The 17405-nt window shown below is 39.8% G+C and overlaps 1 protein-coding gene across 19 annotated transcripts in view; it reads left to right on the top strand.

Annotated features, from left to right (window-relative positions):
• Positions 1-17405, top strand: part of PARD3B (par-3 family cell polarity regulator beta) — a 1143268-nt gene that overhangs the window by 706575 nt on the left and 419288 nt on the right. For all 19 annotated transcript variants that reach the window (XM_077154793.1, XM_077154795.1, XM_077154796.1 and 16 more), the window contains 2 exons: positions 7382-7552; positions 14473-14605. In XM_077154793.1, coding sequence (XP_077010908.1) covers positions 7382-7552; positions 14473-14605 — 304 coding nt within the window. The remainder of the gene's footprint in view (positions 1-7381; positions 7553-14472; positions 14606-17405) is intronic.

Genomic DNA, 17405 nt, shown 5'->3' on the forward strand with positions numbered 1-17405 from the left:
ACTTATTGGTTTTTCTATTTCTGAAAAATAAGTTGTTGGGATTTTGATTGGTATTGCATTGAATCTGTAGATGAGTTTAGGTAGGATTGACATCTTAATTATATTTAGTCTTCCAATCCATGAACACGGTATGCCCTTCCATCTATTTAGGTCTTCTGTGATTTCTTTTAGCAGTTTTTTGTAGTTTTCTTTATATAGTTTTTTTGTCTCTTTGGTTAAATTTATTCCTAGGTATTTTATTCTTTTAGTTGCAATTGTAAATGGGATTCGTTTCTTGATTTCCCCCTCAGCTTGTTCATTACTAGTGTATAGAAAAGCTACAGATTTTTGAATGTTGATCTTGTAGCCTGCTACTTTGCTGTACTCATTTATTAGCTCTAGTAATTTTGTTGTGGATTTTTCTGGGTTTTCTACGTATAGTATCATATCGTCTGCAAACAGTGATAGTTTTACTTCTTCCTTTCTAATTTTGATGCCTTGTATTTCTTTTTCTTGCCTAATTGCTCTGGCTAGGACTTCCAACACAGTGTTGAATAATAGTGGTGATAGTGGACATCCTTGTCTTGTTCCTGATCTTAGGGGGAAAGTTTTCAATTTTTCCCCATTGAGGATATTAGCTGTGGGTTTTTCATATATTCCCTCTATCATTTTAAGGAAGTTCCCTTGTATTCCTATCTTTTGAAGTGTTTTCAGCAGGAAAGGATGTTGAATCTTGTCAAATGCCTTCTCTGCATCAATTGAGATGATCATGTGATTTTTCTGCTTTGATTTGTTGATATGGTGTATTACATTAATTGATTTTCTTATGTTGAACCATCCTTGCATACCTGGGATGAATCCTACTTGGTCATGATGTATAATTCTTTTAATGTGTTGTTGGATACGATTTGCTAGAATTTTATTGAGGATTTTTGCATCTGTATTCATTAGAGAGATTGGTCTGTAGTTTTCTTTTTTTGTAATATCTTTGCCTGGTTTTGGTATGAGGGTGATGTTGGCTTCATAGAATGAATTAGGTAGTTTTCTCTCCACTTTGATTATGTTGAAGAGTTTGAGGAGAGTAGGTACTAATTCTTTCTGGAATGTTTGATAGAATTCACATGTGAAGCCGTCTGGTCCTGGACTTTTCTTTTTAGGGAGCTTTTGAATAACTAATTCAATCTCTTTACTTGTGATTGGTTTGTTGAGGTCGTCTATTTCTTCTTGAGTCAAAGTTGGTTGTTCATGTCTTTCCAGGAACCTGTCCATTTCATCTAAATTGTTGTATTTATTAGCGTAAAGTTGTTCATAGTATCCTGTTATTACCTCCTTTATTTCTGTGAGGTCAGTAGTTATGTCTCCTCTTCCATTTCTAATCTTATTTATTTGCATCCTCTCTCTTCTTCTTTTTGTCAATCTTGCTAAGGGGCCATCAATCTTGTTGATTTTCTCATAGAACCAACTTCTGGTCTTATTGATTTTCTCTATTGTTTTCATGTTTTCAATTTTATTTATTTCTGCTCTAATCTTTGTTATTTCTTTCCTTTTGCTTGCTTTGGGATTAGTTAGCTTTTGTTTCTCCAGTTCTTCCAAGTGGACAGTTAATTCCTGCATTTTTGCCTTTTCTTCTTTTCTGATAAAGGCATTTAGGGCAATAAATATCCCTCTTAGCACTGCCTTTGCTGTGTCCCATAAGTTTTGATAGGTTGTGTCTTCATTTTCATTTGCCTCTAGGTATTTACTAATTTCTCTTGCAATTTCTTCTTTGACCCACTTGTTGTTTAAGAGTGTGTTGTTGAGCCTCCATGTATTTATGAATTTTCTGGCACTCTGCCTATTATTGATTTCCAACTTCATTCCTTTATGATCCGAGAAAGTGTTGTGTATGATTTCAATCTTTTTAAATTTGTTAAGACTTGCTTTGTGACCCAGCATATGGTCTATCTTTGAGAATGATCCATGAGCACTTGAAAAAAAGGTGTATCCTGCTGTTGTGGGATGTAATGTCCTATAAATGTCTGTTAAGTCAAGCTCATTTATAGTAATATTCAAGTTCTCTATTTCTTTATTGATCCTCTGTCTAGATGTTCTGTCCATTGATGAGAGTGGTGAATTGAAGTCTCCAACTATTATGGTATTTGTGTCTATTTCCCTTTTCAGTGTTTGCAGTGTATTCCTCACGTATTTTGGGGCATTCTGGTTCGGTGCATAAATATTTATGATTGTTATGTCTTCTTGCTTAATTGTTCCTTTTAATAGTATATAGTGTCCTTCTTTGTCTCTTTTAACTGTTTTACATTTGAAGTCTAATTTGTTGGATATTAGTATAGCCACTCCTGCTCTTTTCTGGTTGTTATTTGCATGAAATATCTTTTCCCAACCTTTCACTTTCAACCTATATTTATCTTTGGGTCTAAGATGTGTTTCCTGTAGACAGCATATAGAAGGATCCTGTTTTTTAATCCATTCTGTCAGTCTGTGTCTTTTGATTGGGGAATTCAGTCCATTAACATTTAGAGTTATTACTGTTTGGATAATATTTTCCTCTACCATTTTGCCTTTTGTATTAGATATATCATATCTGACTTTCCTTCTTTCTACACTTTTCTCCATGCCTCTCTCTTCTGTCTTTTTGTATCTGACCCTAGTGCTTCCTTTAGTATTTCTTGCAGAGCTGGTCTCTTGGTCACAAATTCTCTCAGTGACTTTTTGTCTGAGAATGTTTTAATTTCTCCCTCATTTTTGAAGGACAATTTTGCTGGATATAGGAGTCTTGGCTGGCAGTTTTTCTTTTTTAGTAACTTAAATATATCATCCCACTGTCTTCTAGCTTCCATGGTTTCTGCTAAGAAATCTACACATAGTCTTATTGGGTTTCCCTTGTATGTGATGTATTGTTTTTCTCTCGCTGCTTTCAAGATCCTCTCTTTCTCTTTGACCTCTGACATTCTAACTAGTAAGTGTCTTGGGGAATGCCTATTTGTGTCTAATCTCTTTGGGGTGCGCTGCACTTCTTGGATCTGTAATTTTAGGTCTTTCATAAGAGTTGGGAAATTTTCAGTGATAATTTCTTCCATTAGTTTTTCTCCTTCTTTTCCCTTCTCTTCTCCTTCTGGGACACCCACTACACGTATATTTGTACGGTTCACATTGTCCTTGAGTTCCCTGATACCTTGTTCAAATTTTTCCATTCTTTTCTGGATAGTTTCTGTTTCTTTTTGGAATTCAGATGTTTCATCCTGCAAATCACTAATTCTATCTTCTGTCTCTTTAAATCTGTCATTGTAGGTATCCATTGTTTTTTCCATCTTTTCTACTTTATCTTTCGCTTCCATAAGTTCTGTGATTTGTTTTTTCAGTTTTTCTATTTCTTCTTTATGTTCAGCCCATGTCTTCTTCATGTCCTTCCTCAATTTATCAATTTCGTTTTTGAAGAGATTTTCCATTTCTGTTCGTATATTCAGCATTAGTTGTTTCAGCTCCTGTATCTCATTTGAACTATTGGTTTCTTCGTTTGACTGGGCCATATGTTCAACTTTCTGAGCCTGATCCATTATCTTCTGCTGGCGTCTGGGCATTCAGTCAGATTTCCCTGGGTGTTTGACCCCACAGGTTGAAAGATTTTTCTGTGCAATCTCTGGGTTCTGTTTTTCCTATCCTACCCAGTAGGTGGCGCTCATGGCACACGTTTGTCTACGGGTTCCACCAGCGAAAGTTGCTGTGGGTCCTTTAACTCTGGAAAATTCTCGCCGTAGGGGAGGTTCGGCAGCCGAAGCGTCTTGGAAGAATGCCAGCCGGCCTGGGGTTCCGAATGCGGGGAGGGTCGCCGGCCGCCGCAGCACGGGAGAGCGTCCGGCCGAATAGCTAGTCGGCCCTGGGCGCCAAGCGTGGCGGGAGGGCGCCAGCTGTCGCAGCCCGGGAGAGTGCACTGTTCCCAGCCGGTTGGGGGAGTCACGTGTTTGGAAGGGATCCCCCGGTCACTGTTCTCCGCAGTCTGGGGATTTCCGACCCAACTATCTCAGTTGGTCCGGGGGGCCTCGCGTGGTGGGGGCACCAGCCGCCGCGGCCTAAGGGGTCTGCCTGTCCAATTCTACCAGCTGGCCTGGGAAGGTGGAAGGGAGGGACTCCGGTCGCTTGCTGTCCCACCCAGGAAAGCCCGTGCCCCTTGGTGATCTCACCGGAGCTGGTTCTCCCAGATAGTCAGCCGTTTCAGGATGGGGTACGCCATCCCTTTGATCTCCCTGGTGGCTCCGGGAGCTGCTCTGTATTATCTCCACTCCCCCAGTAGCTGTTCTGGAGGAGGAAAGGTGAGGGCGGCAAGGCTGTTGAAGCTGGTGGCGGAGGAGCCGGTGAAGGCAGGGGAAGAGGGCACCGCCGGAGCAGGAGGGGAAAAAGGGGGGAGAAGGAGGGTGGGCGGGTCGGCTGCTGCGGGGCGTGGGCGCCGCGCCTGTCCTTTCTCATTTTGAAAGTCTTTTTCTTTGAAGCATCACTGCCTTTTGGGACTAGTCATTGTCATCTCTGTAGAACACAGAATGGTTTAGTGAGCAGGGCACACTAAAAGTCAAGACTTGGGATGTTCTGTACCAGCTCTGACCTTATCCAGCTGAGCAAGTCCTAATACATGTGGAAGTGCCTCCTCTTAACAGGGGCTCAATAAATGGTTTCTCATCCTCTTTTGGCTTCACATTATTCTATAAATGGAAGAGGGTGGACGAGCTGACCTCCAAAGACCATTCCAGCTCTAAATTCTGTGATTATATTCTAAATGTTAAGACAACATGGTGCTTACTGGCAGCACCATTAATGAAATTAGCCATCATTTATCTTATAAGAAACAGGCATACACCAACAGCAACAGACCAGCCAAGCCTGAAAATGAGACAATGTGGATTTTCATCATGCCCACAGCCCTCTGCTGACATTTGTGATGAATGTGAATGTCTTCTAAAAAAAAAATTCCAGCTGCCCCAGGGGCAAACCAACCTGTATTTTTATTTTGAACTTGGATACAGCAAACATATTCTACTTCCATATAATTCTGCACGCTTAAGACTTAGAATGTAGTTGAAAATAGACATTTGTGCTTAACTACTGTTGGTACCTCTTTGCCCATCTCTTGACTCGGATGGCCTTGTGCTATACCACACAGGGAAGTTTCCCAGGAGGTTACTAGGTGGGATCTCGCTCAGATTTCATTCCTTCCATCCCTAGAGTTACCCATAAAGTTCCAATCCTGACCTTTCTTATTCCTGCTATAGAGGATAAAGTACTGTGCCAAGACTAAACCTCAACAAATCTGAACACTAGACCTCATTTCCTGGTAAGAACTCTAGGATATTGAGCCAGCTCTTTTAATTCTTCTTCCTCTGTAAAAATCACACATCAGTCTCCAGTCTCCGAATACAATTTTTAATGACCCTTGTAACCTCTTTCTCAAGATTCAGCCCGTTAGTTTTCCTTCCACTATTTGCCAAAATAGAACTGAATGATTTCTTGTAATGCATCTCACTTGACGTGACTCACCATTAAAGCTGTTTTTGTTCTACCCCTCTTCTTGTAGCCTTCCTTATCTGTATTCTTTCTGTGCCTCACTCAAAATTGAATAACAGAAATTAAGAGATTTCTTCTTGTTTGGCCTTTCCTGTAAATCCCATTTCCAATCTTACTCCAAATTAGGGTAAAGGTTAAGTGAAGTGGGAAGACAAGATGAAGGGAGGAGACATTAAGCTATGTGGAAGCGTTCCATTTTAGCAGTTAACATCTCTGAGCTTACGCCCTTCCCTATTGATCCCATTGCCTCGCCAGCTCAGTTTCTTCTCCAAGTGGGCATGTACTTCTCTGAGTAGCTTCTGCCGTCCTCCATGGCCAACACCTTGTCCAGCAGGGGGCATGTGCAGTGCATGTCCACAAGGGCATTGGCTCCCAGGAATGCCTTTCACCACTCTCTTCCTTTCCCCTGCTGTCAGCAGAGGAACTTCCTCTGGCCATCTGCTACTGCATTAGTCAGACTATCAACTTGTCCACACGATTTCTCTGGTGAAGCTGTCTGGTTGGTTTCTATTGTTCACTGTATGTCTGGTTTTCTCATTTCTAAGGAAGACTTTTTTTTTTCCTTTCATTCTTTTGCATTTCATTATTCTGTTAATTTGAACAGGGATCCAAGTACTTCCAACTGCAAAATCAATTTAATATTTTCCTTTTCCAATTTTAATCTCATGCAATTATAGCCTAGAGATGACTAACGAGGGATTTCTAGGAGAAAGACCAAACAGCTGATACTCAAGAAACAAGTCGGTTTTGTCTCTGACTTGTGTTTGTGACCTGGGGCAAGTTATATCACTTCCCTGCCTTAGTTTTCTTAGCTGTAAAATGTGAATAAAATCATGAATTCTGCTTAACTTCCTGATCTCTGTGAGAATCACTAGAGATAGATTATGGGAAAATCTCTGGAAAGGTAGATTGTTATACTCACTGATGGTTATTTCTGTTAAATTTATCAGCAACAGCAGTATCCTAACATACCTAAAACTGCACTTATGCGTCATAGCAAGAACTTTTTACCTTAGGGTAATATATATATCTTGTCTGATTGTTAACATTTTAAGTGTTTTTTCTCCCAGACCGCCTATTGTGGAGATGCATTGTGGTCATGGAATGATCTAGAGGTGCCTAAAGTGATTTAGACCAGAGGTCCTGCCTTCTCCCCATGTGCCAGGTTCCTTGTGCTTTGCAATATGAGATGTTCTTTCCTGAAGATGCTGAGTGAAAGTACTCATCTATTAGATCCTCCCAAAACAAGCCTTCCTTTGTGCAAGTTTTTCTACCAGAAGACATCATAGCAAATGGGTCCTTTACTACTACCCCTATGTTCTTTTGCAATAGCCACTTTTTGCTTATTTTAGAAAAAGATATATTTTTTCTGCATTGCCCAATAGAGCAACTCTATCTAGGAGACCTATTACTGCCATTGAGCATGCTAGGTCAGAGCAGTTTGTCTCTGTCTGCCTAAAAATACAAACCTTTAGTGAATGCGATAAGATGAGCTCCTTTCGTTTCCAAACTTCCTTGTCTAGAGTTAGCAAAATGGTCCCTATCAGAGCAAATGGCAGAACCACGCTAGAGTAGCATGCTTGCCAAAGATTTAGGTAAGAGACATTATTACGAATGTCTAAATTATTGCAGCTCATGATTCTAAGATCCCTAAAACATATTTTCACACAATTCATTATAGTTAGTGTTTGTGACTGTTTGAAAAGCTCCAGAACCTCTTTCTGCCATGGAAAATAAATCATTCCTAATAGCAGATTTTGTTCTTAAACTTGAATTTTCCCCAGAAAGAGCCCACATGTCATCACCATGCTTTTCTCTGTTTAATACTGTTTTTTCCTTTTCTCTGCCTTAGGATGGTCGGCTGCGAATGAATGACCAGCTGATTGCCGTTAATGGAGAATCTCTTCTGGGAAAATCCAACCACGAAGCTATGGAAACACTTAGGCGATCGATGTCCATGGAAGGAAACATACGAGGGATGATCCAGTTGGTGATTCTGAGGCGGCCAGAGAAACCGATGGAGGTAATGTCAGTCCTTCCTTCCCTCGGCCAAATGGCCACCAGAACATGTGAACTTCTGTCAATAGTATAGTAACTGCCCTCATATTGATTCTCTGTTTGGGAAACTATGCCCCAGAAGGGTTATGATGGATTTATGTTGGGGAACAGGTGGTTGTATAATTTAGGGATAAGATATAAAAATGTGCAAGTAAAGTAAATGATTTATCAAATATAACAGGTACATGTTTTTCTGGTTCCACCCCCACCCCCAGAAATTCTAAGAGATAGACTTATTCATAAACATCTTTATATGTTCTTTGGTTGATAGTCTAGCAGTGTCCATATCTTAGAAAATCCTTAAACAAATGTGGACAATATTTAATGTGATGATCATAATAATGCGATCAGCTCTCTGTATTCTCCCTCTAATCTGTTCATGGGTAATACAGACCTGAGACTTAACTAACTTAAAATTCAATCCATTAAACAAACAGCTTGCTTTAAGTTATTATATATACGGAGGTCTTGCTTTTGAAATCTTTTATAGTTATATATTTATAGATTTTTTATTATGATTTTTTAATGAGGGGAATATTTTACTTACACATGAAGAATAAACATAAAATATTCCTAAACATTAATATCCTTAAACATTTCCTATATATATACAAATATTAACTATAAAATATTCCTAAGACATTATTTTCTTTTATACATGAAGAATAATTATAAAAGCATCCTAAACATCATTTTAAGATGAGGGAAGAATAATAAGAAATTGATAGCAGAAAGAGTTAAGAAAAAAACTTTTTAAGTCACACATACTCATATCAGGATATTCTCAAAGGATAATAATATCTGTGTAATAAAAAATATGCAGAGTTAAAATAGAATACTTTTTAAACTGCTTATTTTAGTTTTAATAATAACTTCAACTTAACATTTTAAAAATGAAAGACTTATCAAATTAAGAAAGAATAGTGGTTTAAAACTTGGGCTCTCTCCTCTGCAAGATTCCATTCTTGCATCATCTCATGTCCTATGTGATGATGCAAGAATGGAAGACTCCAGCAGGTATCAGGGTTGAGCCAGGAGCTGACCAGTGCTGCCTTTGGAGGGGTTCACTGTCTGCTAAGTTCTAAATGAAGAAAGGAAAGAAGGTGGAGGGACAGGGGGGCTTGAGCTCTTACAGCTTGGGTCTCCAGGCTGGGGCCTCGCCTCCAGGCTAGACTGCTGCTTAGCGGAATTGAGAGCCTCCTTATCCTCATCCTAGTACAGCCACATTCAGCCCCTGGTCCTCCGGGTCAAAGAACCTCCCTCCTGAGGCCAACACCCCAGCACAGGCCCACTCCTCACACAGAAGTCTGGCTGGCTGCACACTGAGGGGCTGAGCGAGTCTCTAAGGGTCCACCTGTGAGGAAGGAGGATGTACCGCTAAGGTCCCCAAGAAGCGTTAATGGAGTGAAGTTTCTGTGCTGTAATCTCAGGTTGTATGACAGACTGAGGGACACTGATGTGGGCAAGTTGGCAAAGAAGGTGGGAGATACTTTCTGATGCTGGAGCTGAAACTGGACCTCATATTCCCAGAGCAGGGAGGGTGGTCTTTGAAGACCAAACTGGTCTTGCCCTTCGAGCAGGCAAGCATAGGGAGAACAGTCCTCTTCCTTCCCGCTTCACTGCAAGCTCCCTCATAACCTTCCCTTCCCTCCGGTTCATGTCCATTTCTGGGTCTTTTGGTCAGTGACAATGAAGCAGGCCGAGGTCTTGTTCACATCCATATTCCTAGTGTCCAGCCTGAGACCAGGCAAGCAGTAGTTGCTCAAGAAAGTGAACAAAAGGGATGCTTGTAAATTGGCAAAATGGGCTGCAACGGGAAGGAAGGAGCCCCCAATAACCAGAAGTGCACAGGTGGCCAGTGGAAGACCACTGGTAACCCGTTTTGTCAGAGGAAACTTCTGACCCTTAGCCAGTCGTTTCTCAGATTCCTCACTTGAGAAATAAAAACCAGTCCTAGGTAATCATTTGGCAAATGTTTTCCAAAGGCTACTGTGCCAGGCCCAGCAAAAGAGCTAAGAACACAATGAGAAGGGAGATGTGGTGTCTAGGGCATGTGATACAGAGCTGCCCAGAGCATGGCACATGCAGAGAGCCCTGAGACTCCTTCCAAACCGACTGCTTGCTACTCAATGAGGTGCTGTCCCCAGGAGGCCTCAACCCCTGTGGTCTCTACCAGTCCTCTAGGGCCCTCCCCAGGGCTTCAGTTGGCCTGCCCACCACACCCAGAGGCTCCTTGGGCCTACCCCCACCCACCAGTTTTCTTTGTCTTGCCTCACCCTTCTGTTGTTTTCCAGAAGCCAGTCTTTGTTGGAGCTTATGAGACCTCACAAAGAGGCCTTATTTTCGCCCTGGGTAGCCCTACCCAGATCCTTTGCTGGTCAGAAGCAGCCTCTCCTCTTCCTGCTCACAGTCCTTACCTCTCTAACTTGCTTATCTGATGACTCTCTGTGGCTTCTTCCTTGGAGGAAAGACAAGGCCAAAACTCCTTGAGCCTAGTACCATCTCCAGCCTTTCTGCACCTTGGCTCCCAGTGCTGTCTACCTCCCTGCAACTACCCTGATGACTGTCACTTCTCTCCCCACTTTGCTACAAAACCAAATAGTTTAAATGTATACCCTGAGTGGGGAAGGCATCATTGCCACCAAGGTACGGTGAGAGCCTCTCCCTCACTATCTCTAAATGCAAAGCTGTCCAGTTGATGACCCTCTTAAAAGAGGACTAGGAAGGACATGTCAAGACTCCAAGTGTTCACCTCCATTGTGGTACACACCAATACTTCTGATAATGTAGAGAAAAAATTGCAACTTTTTTTTTTTAAAAAAGGTGACACTTATTGAGTTTGCAACTAAACTTCTAAGGCTTTTTCCTTTCACTTGATGGATAACCATGAACAGTAAATCTTGCAAACCTGAGGGTAAAAATTGTTCTTCCTCCAAAATTATCTCTCAACAGCTGAAGATACTGGGAACCGTAATTCAGTCATTTCTTCCCCCTTAAGGGCACAACTGAACAGTAGGCCTTCTACATAGTCAACAGATTTTCATATTTATGAGAAAAATGGACAGGCCAAGCACAGAGGTCCAGCTTTCAGGCTACCACTGATTGCCACTCATCAGGTGTGGTTGTACAAGCTGCTACCAAAACCACATTTATCAATTTGTCCATAAGGACATTGTAAGATTTTACCCAGTGTCTTAGTGGAATCCAGAAATTCTAGGCTGACAGTGTGCCTCTCACTAGTAATCTAATTCCCTACTAAAAGAGAACTTGAAGTTGATAGGGGGTTTTGAAGCATGCCTGCAAATTCTTTGACACTCCTCCCCCCAAGAGTTGGGGTCCAGTCCCTTTCCCTTGAATTTGAGCTGGCCCTAGAGACTCATGCAGTGGAATGTTGATGCTACCTGACTTATGAAGCTAAGTCATAAAAGGCAATACAGCTCTTGTCTGGCTCTTTCTTGGGCACTCACTCTTGGAACCCAGTTGCCATGCTATGAGGAACTTCAGGCCACATGGGGAGGCCAAGTGCAGAGGTCCTGGCCGACAACCAACATCAGTCACCAGGCACGTGAGCAAGCAAGCCTCTGAGATGACTACACCCCAGCCAACTTCTGACTGTATCTACATGAGAGATACCAGCCAAGAACTGCCTAGCAGAATCCAGTTAGTTCCCAAACATGAGAGAGAATGATAAATGATTGTTGTTGTTTTGCATAAAAATATATTTTTTAAAAAGCTCAGGCTCTGGAGTTTGCGATTGTGATTTCTTGGATTAAAATCCCAGGGTTGCTGGGTCTTGGCTATGTAACTAGATACATAGTTGTGTATTCAGCATTTAAACATGACACTACATTGTTGTCTGCTTTATCCATTAATGTATCCTCATTTCCCAGCACATAGTGAACACTTAATAACTAGTTTTTGAATGAGTAAATAAAAGTTGTACCTGGGAACTACAAAAAACTATAAATTGTCATAGCAGCAGCTATGGGAAAGGAATAACTATACCTTTTTATTCTTTTGTACAGAACCTTGTGGATGTTAAATAAATGTAATATATATATATATAATATACATATATATATATATGAGGTATTTTTTAACATTTGCTTCTGCTTAAATGAGAGCCTACCATGAATATTTAAAGGAGTTTACTTATGTGCATGTTTATAAAGCCCTCATCGGTTGCTTCTTTCTGTGGGAGAATCAGTTCCATTCTGGTTTAATTTTGTTCTTACTCTACCTCCTGAGGACACCATGAACCTTTCGGGTGGAGGGTATGTAGGATGACCCACGGGCCCCTGAGCACTCACTCCTTTATGCATCTGTGTATTTGATCTTCCTTAAGGTTCCTTTGAACAAAGATACCTCAACTAACAGAAGACCTGAATGCCACTGGTCTTGTGTACATTGCTCATACAGATAACAAACACAGAAAAAAAAAATGAATATGGTTCCTAAAAGAGTTAGCTATGTCCCCCACCTTTTATCTCCCCTAATTTCACTGATTTCTCTAAAATATGTATGAATGGTTAGTGGACAGGCGTTATATATTTGGGCTCATCAAGCTTTGGGACATTGTGCCATTTTCATTCTTCTTTATTGCAGGTATTTTCATTGTAATTCTCACACTGTAGTTTGGGTTAACAATTATTCCATCAGGAGAAAGTATTAAACTTACAGTTTGAGGCCCATCCTCAGAAGTGTCTTGTTAATATAGTTCACCAGGGAATATTGATTTGGAGTAATAAATGGGGCAAAAAGCCATTTTTATGAGTACATTTAAACAAGATCTATTTGTACTTGCCCTAATATTTACATGCCTTCCATGGAGATGAGCAGGCACTTCACTCACAGCTATTGAAAATGTCTGTGGTAGCCTGAAGATTAAAGAGCATTTTTCTTATTCAGGCAAAAGCCTAATGCACAACTTATCTTTATTAAATTGAAAACAAATCTGAACTCCCAAATCTCTGTTTCATTGTCAAAGCGTATGTTGTATGTTCATGTTTTTAGTGTATTCTCCTATGTAACAGCAATCACCCTTAGTTATAATAAAAAAGTATCTATAAACTAGAAAGAGGTCTCAGCATTGCTCAAGTGTTTAGGCAAATGAATTAGTTAGATTTGGCAAGAATACCAAAATGGTTACTTGAACATTATATTGATGTAAAAATTTGAAGACGCTACTTAAGAAAAGTCAAAATATATAGTTGTTGGGGTTTTTTTTCCCGCATTACTCAGATGTACAAGGACCTCCCAAAGAATGCATAATGAACCCTTGATTGAATCAAAATCATTTTAAACAGAAACATTTTTTCAGAGGATGAGCTTAAGTTCAATTGTAATTCCATTTGAGCCTAGAGACTTGGTATTAAAAAATGGGTTATGACCTGTTTTTTTTCTCCCTTTCCCTAAAACATTTCCCTCCCTCTGCAGCTCATCTTGGTAGAAGCAGAATATGTTTAAAAATCCATTATATTTTGTATTGGCTGGGACACTAATGGAGGACTCCCTGACAGCTCTATTTTACAGGCTGAATACTTTAATTAGGCTGGTTACTGATCAGTTGTTGGGATATCGATTGTGTCATTTATCAAAGAGCTGGAAAGGCAGAAAAAAAAATTGTTTTCTTGTTGTTAATTCCAAACACCAGGCTGAGCGAGGCAAATCCTACCTCTCCTGCCTGCCAGGGCTCCTGATTTAATATAGGAGTATCTTGCCTCTGTACCTGGCTTGGTTTGACTAGCAGCATGGAGGCAAAGGGTAGCTCATTGGGTGTGGGGAAAGTGTTATAAATCTTGACACAAATCTAAAGGGACCCACAACCCCTGAAAGTAGCCCATTATGTAGGCATAATTTGAATGTTTTCAATATTTTCTTAAACTTGCAGGATACTACATTTTGTATTGAAAGAGGAAAGGAAAGAATAAATCAAATGCAGGGTTTGAGCCAAATGCATTTCTCAGAAGGAAAATGCTTTGGGGGATCAGATCTCTGTTTCTGTTTGTGGTATCTTCCTCTCCAGTGGTCAAGGGAACAGCCATGAGATGGCTTTCAAATTGCTTACTTCCTTGAAATCTGTTCGGGAGACAAATAATATGAACAAGAGAAAAGCCCAGTGCTCGGTGCCTCAATCCACCTGAAAGCATAGCTGGAGTTTTCTATCACAGGCCCCTCCTATTACTTCGTCAGCACTTGTGGAACCCAGCTTAGGGTGTGTTATTCTGGATGCAGCAGTTTTTGGTGAAGTGTGACTGTATTTACAGATGATCAACATCAAAATAGGAGGGGGAAACGTGGAAAAAAAGAAAAACTCTCAGGAGAACAACTGTCTGGCAGTGTCGCCACTGTTTGTTTTGGCTTCTGGCCAGAAGATCTAGTGTCTGCAGAGGGACACACTCTCAGCACTTCCCTTGCGAAGCTGCTTGTGGTCTGACTTGTCCTGAGGCCTATGCACTTAGTGACAGAGGGAGGGAAAGAGAGAAATGGAGAGACGGGGAGCAAGGGACCAGCTGGTTGGCAGAGAAACACCCTTGGCATTAGCTGTTTTCTTGTGTTGACACTGCCACAAGCTGTACTCCCAGATGGAAGAAAATTTGAAAGAAGCTAGTTGTAAATGGGGAAAAGAATAATAAAGTTAATCTCCTTTTGTTTTGGCTATCAGCACTCCTAATCCTTAGCACCACGTTGTCCATATTTTTTTTTAATTTCATATTCAAAGATGTTTCAACTGATAGGGCCATTTTGATTTTCCACTGTTGAGGATGTCTGTGCAAGACACTCTTGAAAACCTAATCATAAATTGATCCTTCTTCACCATTGTTTCAGTTGATCAAATTGGAGCATATTAAAACAGCAAATGTAATTTTTCTCTTCATCCCACAGGAGCCCGCAGAGTGTGGGGTGTTTCCCAGGTCATATTTTGAGAACTGTCAAAACTCTGTAACCATGTCCAAAAGAAATGGTACTAGTAAACTGCAGGCTTCTGGCACTTATAGTCCACAAGACAGACGGAAAGGTAAGAATCTGCTTCTCCTCCTCCATGGTAAATGGAGTGAGAAAAAAAAAAATACCTTTTTTATTAAAAAAAAAAGGGGGGGTGGACAAAAAGGAGTTAATTAGACTAAGTGTGGAGTTTGTTACTCTGAGTCGTGAATATTGAGAGGTGGGTGGGAGGGCTGACTCAGAAGTTGTGAAGCATATTCCTGGCAAGGCTTCCAGTTTAAGTGACAGTTTCTATGCTTGCTGCCCCAAACATGGAGGGGTATGTACAAAACAAACCATGACTGGAGAATCAAAAATGGCAAACTGATATTTTTAATTTTGGAAGTTACTAAAAATAAGTAACTGTTAAACTTTAAAAATGTGTGGACTATTATTAAATCATTAAATGGTCATAGCACGATTCACAAATTTATGCTTGACTTTCAGATAAATGTGATAAATACTATGGACTGATGCCATTAAGTCAGGATTGGACGCTTTTGTCATCAACTTGCTACACTGTCTTTCCCTTATTTTCAGGTGCAGAGCATATTTTTAGTAGAACTCTAGATGTATAAAACTTAGCATTCTTCTTTGTTTTTCAATGATTTTTCTTCAGGTCAGCAAGAAAATTATTTCATCTCCTCGTAACTCTTTTCTTTAATAACTTTCATTTTTACATTGCATAGTTGTTACATAGTCATTGTAGAAATTTTAGAGGAAGGCAACAAAGCATATGTAATATTACCCATACTTCTAGCTGTCAAAGATAGTAATCAATAACATTTTTGTATGTTTTTTCATGCAAATATGCATGTGTATGTGCTCTTTAAAAGAGAAGTGTACTGTATATGTTTAGTAAACTACTTTTTAAAATTAGTGGAACATTAGGAACATCTTCCTATGGCATTGAAGATTCATCCACAGTGTTACCTTTGATAGTTGCATACTATTCTGTTGAATAGAGGTACTATGTATAATGTTAACTTTGGGACATTCAAAATGTTACCAAAATTTAACTACATGGGAACATTTTCTAAACTCTGAAATGATACCTTCAGAATAGATTCGTAAATCTGAGGTTGCTCTAAGACTAATTGGTTCATCAAAAGGAGATTTTTTCCCCCTTAATTCCTCCATTTTAGTGAGAGTAGTACCGACAGCTGTTACCATTTTTTAAGTACCTACCATCTGTTAGATATGTGCTAAGCAATTTATATGCACATTCAGTGTGGGTGATATTATCCTTCTTTTACAGATGAAGAAAAGAAGATTAGAAAATAAAAGGCCACATACCTAATTCATGTAGAGCCTGGATTCAACTCGTGTCTCTTTGACTCGAGTTTATCCCCTAGACTACAAAATAGGCATTGCCCTACATTGGTCTCTTGAGACTTTTGAAGTCCTTTCACCTTATACTGAGAATGCCCTTTAAAAGCTAATTTTAGGGCAGGCCATGGTGGTTCAGCATGCAGAGATCTCGCCTGCCATGCCAGAGACCCTGGTTCGATTCTCGGTGCCTGCCATGCCAAAAAAAAAAGGCTAACTTTACCTTGTATCTGGATGTTTAAAGAATACTTAGTATGTCTTTTCTCATCTTTCTAATGCTTAAACATTCTCTTGTTGGAATAAGATCTCCTTCTGAGATCTTAAATCACAATAGCAAGAGAGTCTGAGGAAGGAACTTAAAGTTTTCTAAATAATAGGACAGCCTTCTCTCTACCATGCCAATGTTTTATGATAAAAGCATTGACATTCATATTAAAATATCTAGCCTTTATATAATTTGATTAAGTGAATTAACACCTATCTTGCTTCAGTAACAATACCTAAAAATTATTGATACTGACATGATACTTATACTACATGTTTTTAAAGGGCTTCAAGATACTCAAGGAGGGCAGGCAATGGTGGTGCAGTGGCAGAGTTCTCACCTACCATGCCAGAGACCCAGGTTCGATTCCCGGTGCTACTAAAAGCGCCAATGAAAATGTATGCAGATCAGGTACTTAAAAGTTTCCTGTTTCATGTCCTGCCCTTATCAGACTTTTCCAAGATAATATCAAAAATCAAATTCTTTCAAGAATTGACTCTACTAAGCATTATTTAAAACAAAGCAAAGGAAATCTATTGCTGTTATTTCTTTGTGAATCTGTGATATAATATCACATTGTAAGAATTAAGCCTATCAAAACATAGACCCATTTGATAACTTTAAAAGACAGTACATGAAATCTCTTTTATAGGTCAGCCTGTTGACTTAGAGACAAATAAATTGTCAAAATGTTAAAGCATGGTGCTATAGAAAAGTGTAATTATCAACACCTTTTTATAATATTGATAACATTTTAAATGTTGGGAGCCAGTGAGACTTCATAAGTTCCATATCCTTGAATGGTAGTAGTGTGCTCCTAGGACTCAGGCCAGTGAAACCTGAGTGAGTTTTGACTCACCACTATTATCAGTATTTTTAAGAACTTCCTTTAGAAAAACAAGATTAACTTGACAAAATGTAATGTCTAGTAAGGAGAGGGACTGCCACAACAAAACATTAACTTTATTTTTTCTTCTCTTTTATCTTTCCTTTGTGTATTTAAAACTCAAGTGTTGATATGCAGTGTGCCATCTATTTTTGTAATAAATAGTACATACCCCCCCACAGTTCCCCGTTTTTTTTTTATTCCTGTCAAGCTGTTATACAGAAAAGGCATTTTTAGAACTAACGTTTGTAGAAATCATAACACCAAAAAATTCACATTTGTGTTAGAGAATGCTAGCAATGCCCATAGTAGTGCAAGTCTGGTCCTCGGAGATGGTGATAAGAATGGAGGCTG

Source organism: Tamandua tetradactyla, chromosome 3 (genome assembly GCF_023851605.1).
Source record: "Tamandua tetradactyla isolate mTamTet1 chromosome 3, mTamTet1.pri, whole genome shotgun sequence".
Taxonomy (NCBI): domain Eukaryota; kingdom Metazoa; phylum Chordata; class Mammalia; order Pilosa; family Myrmecophagidae; genus Tamandua; species Tamandua tetradactyla.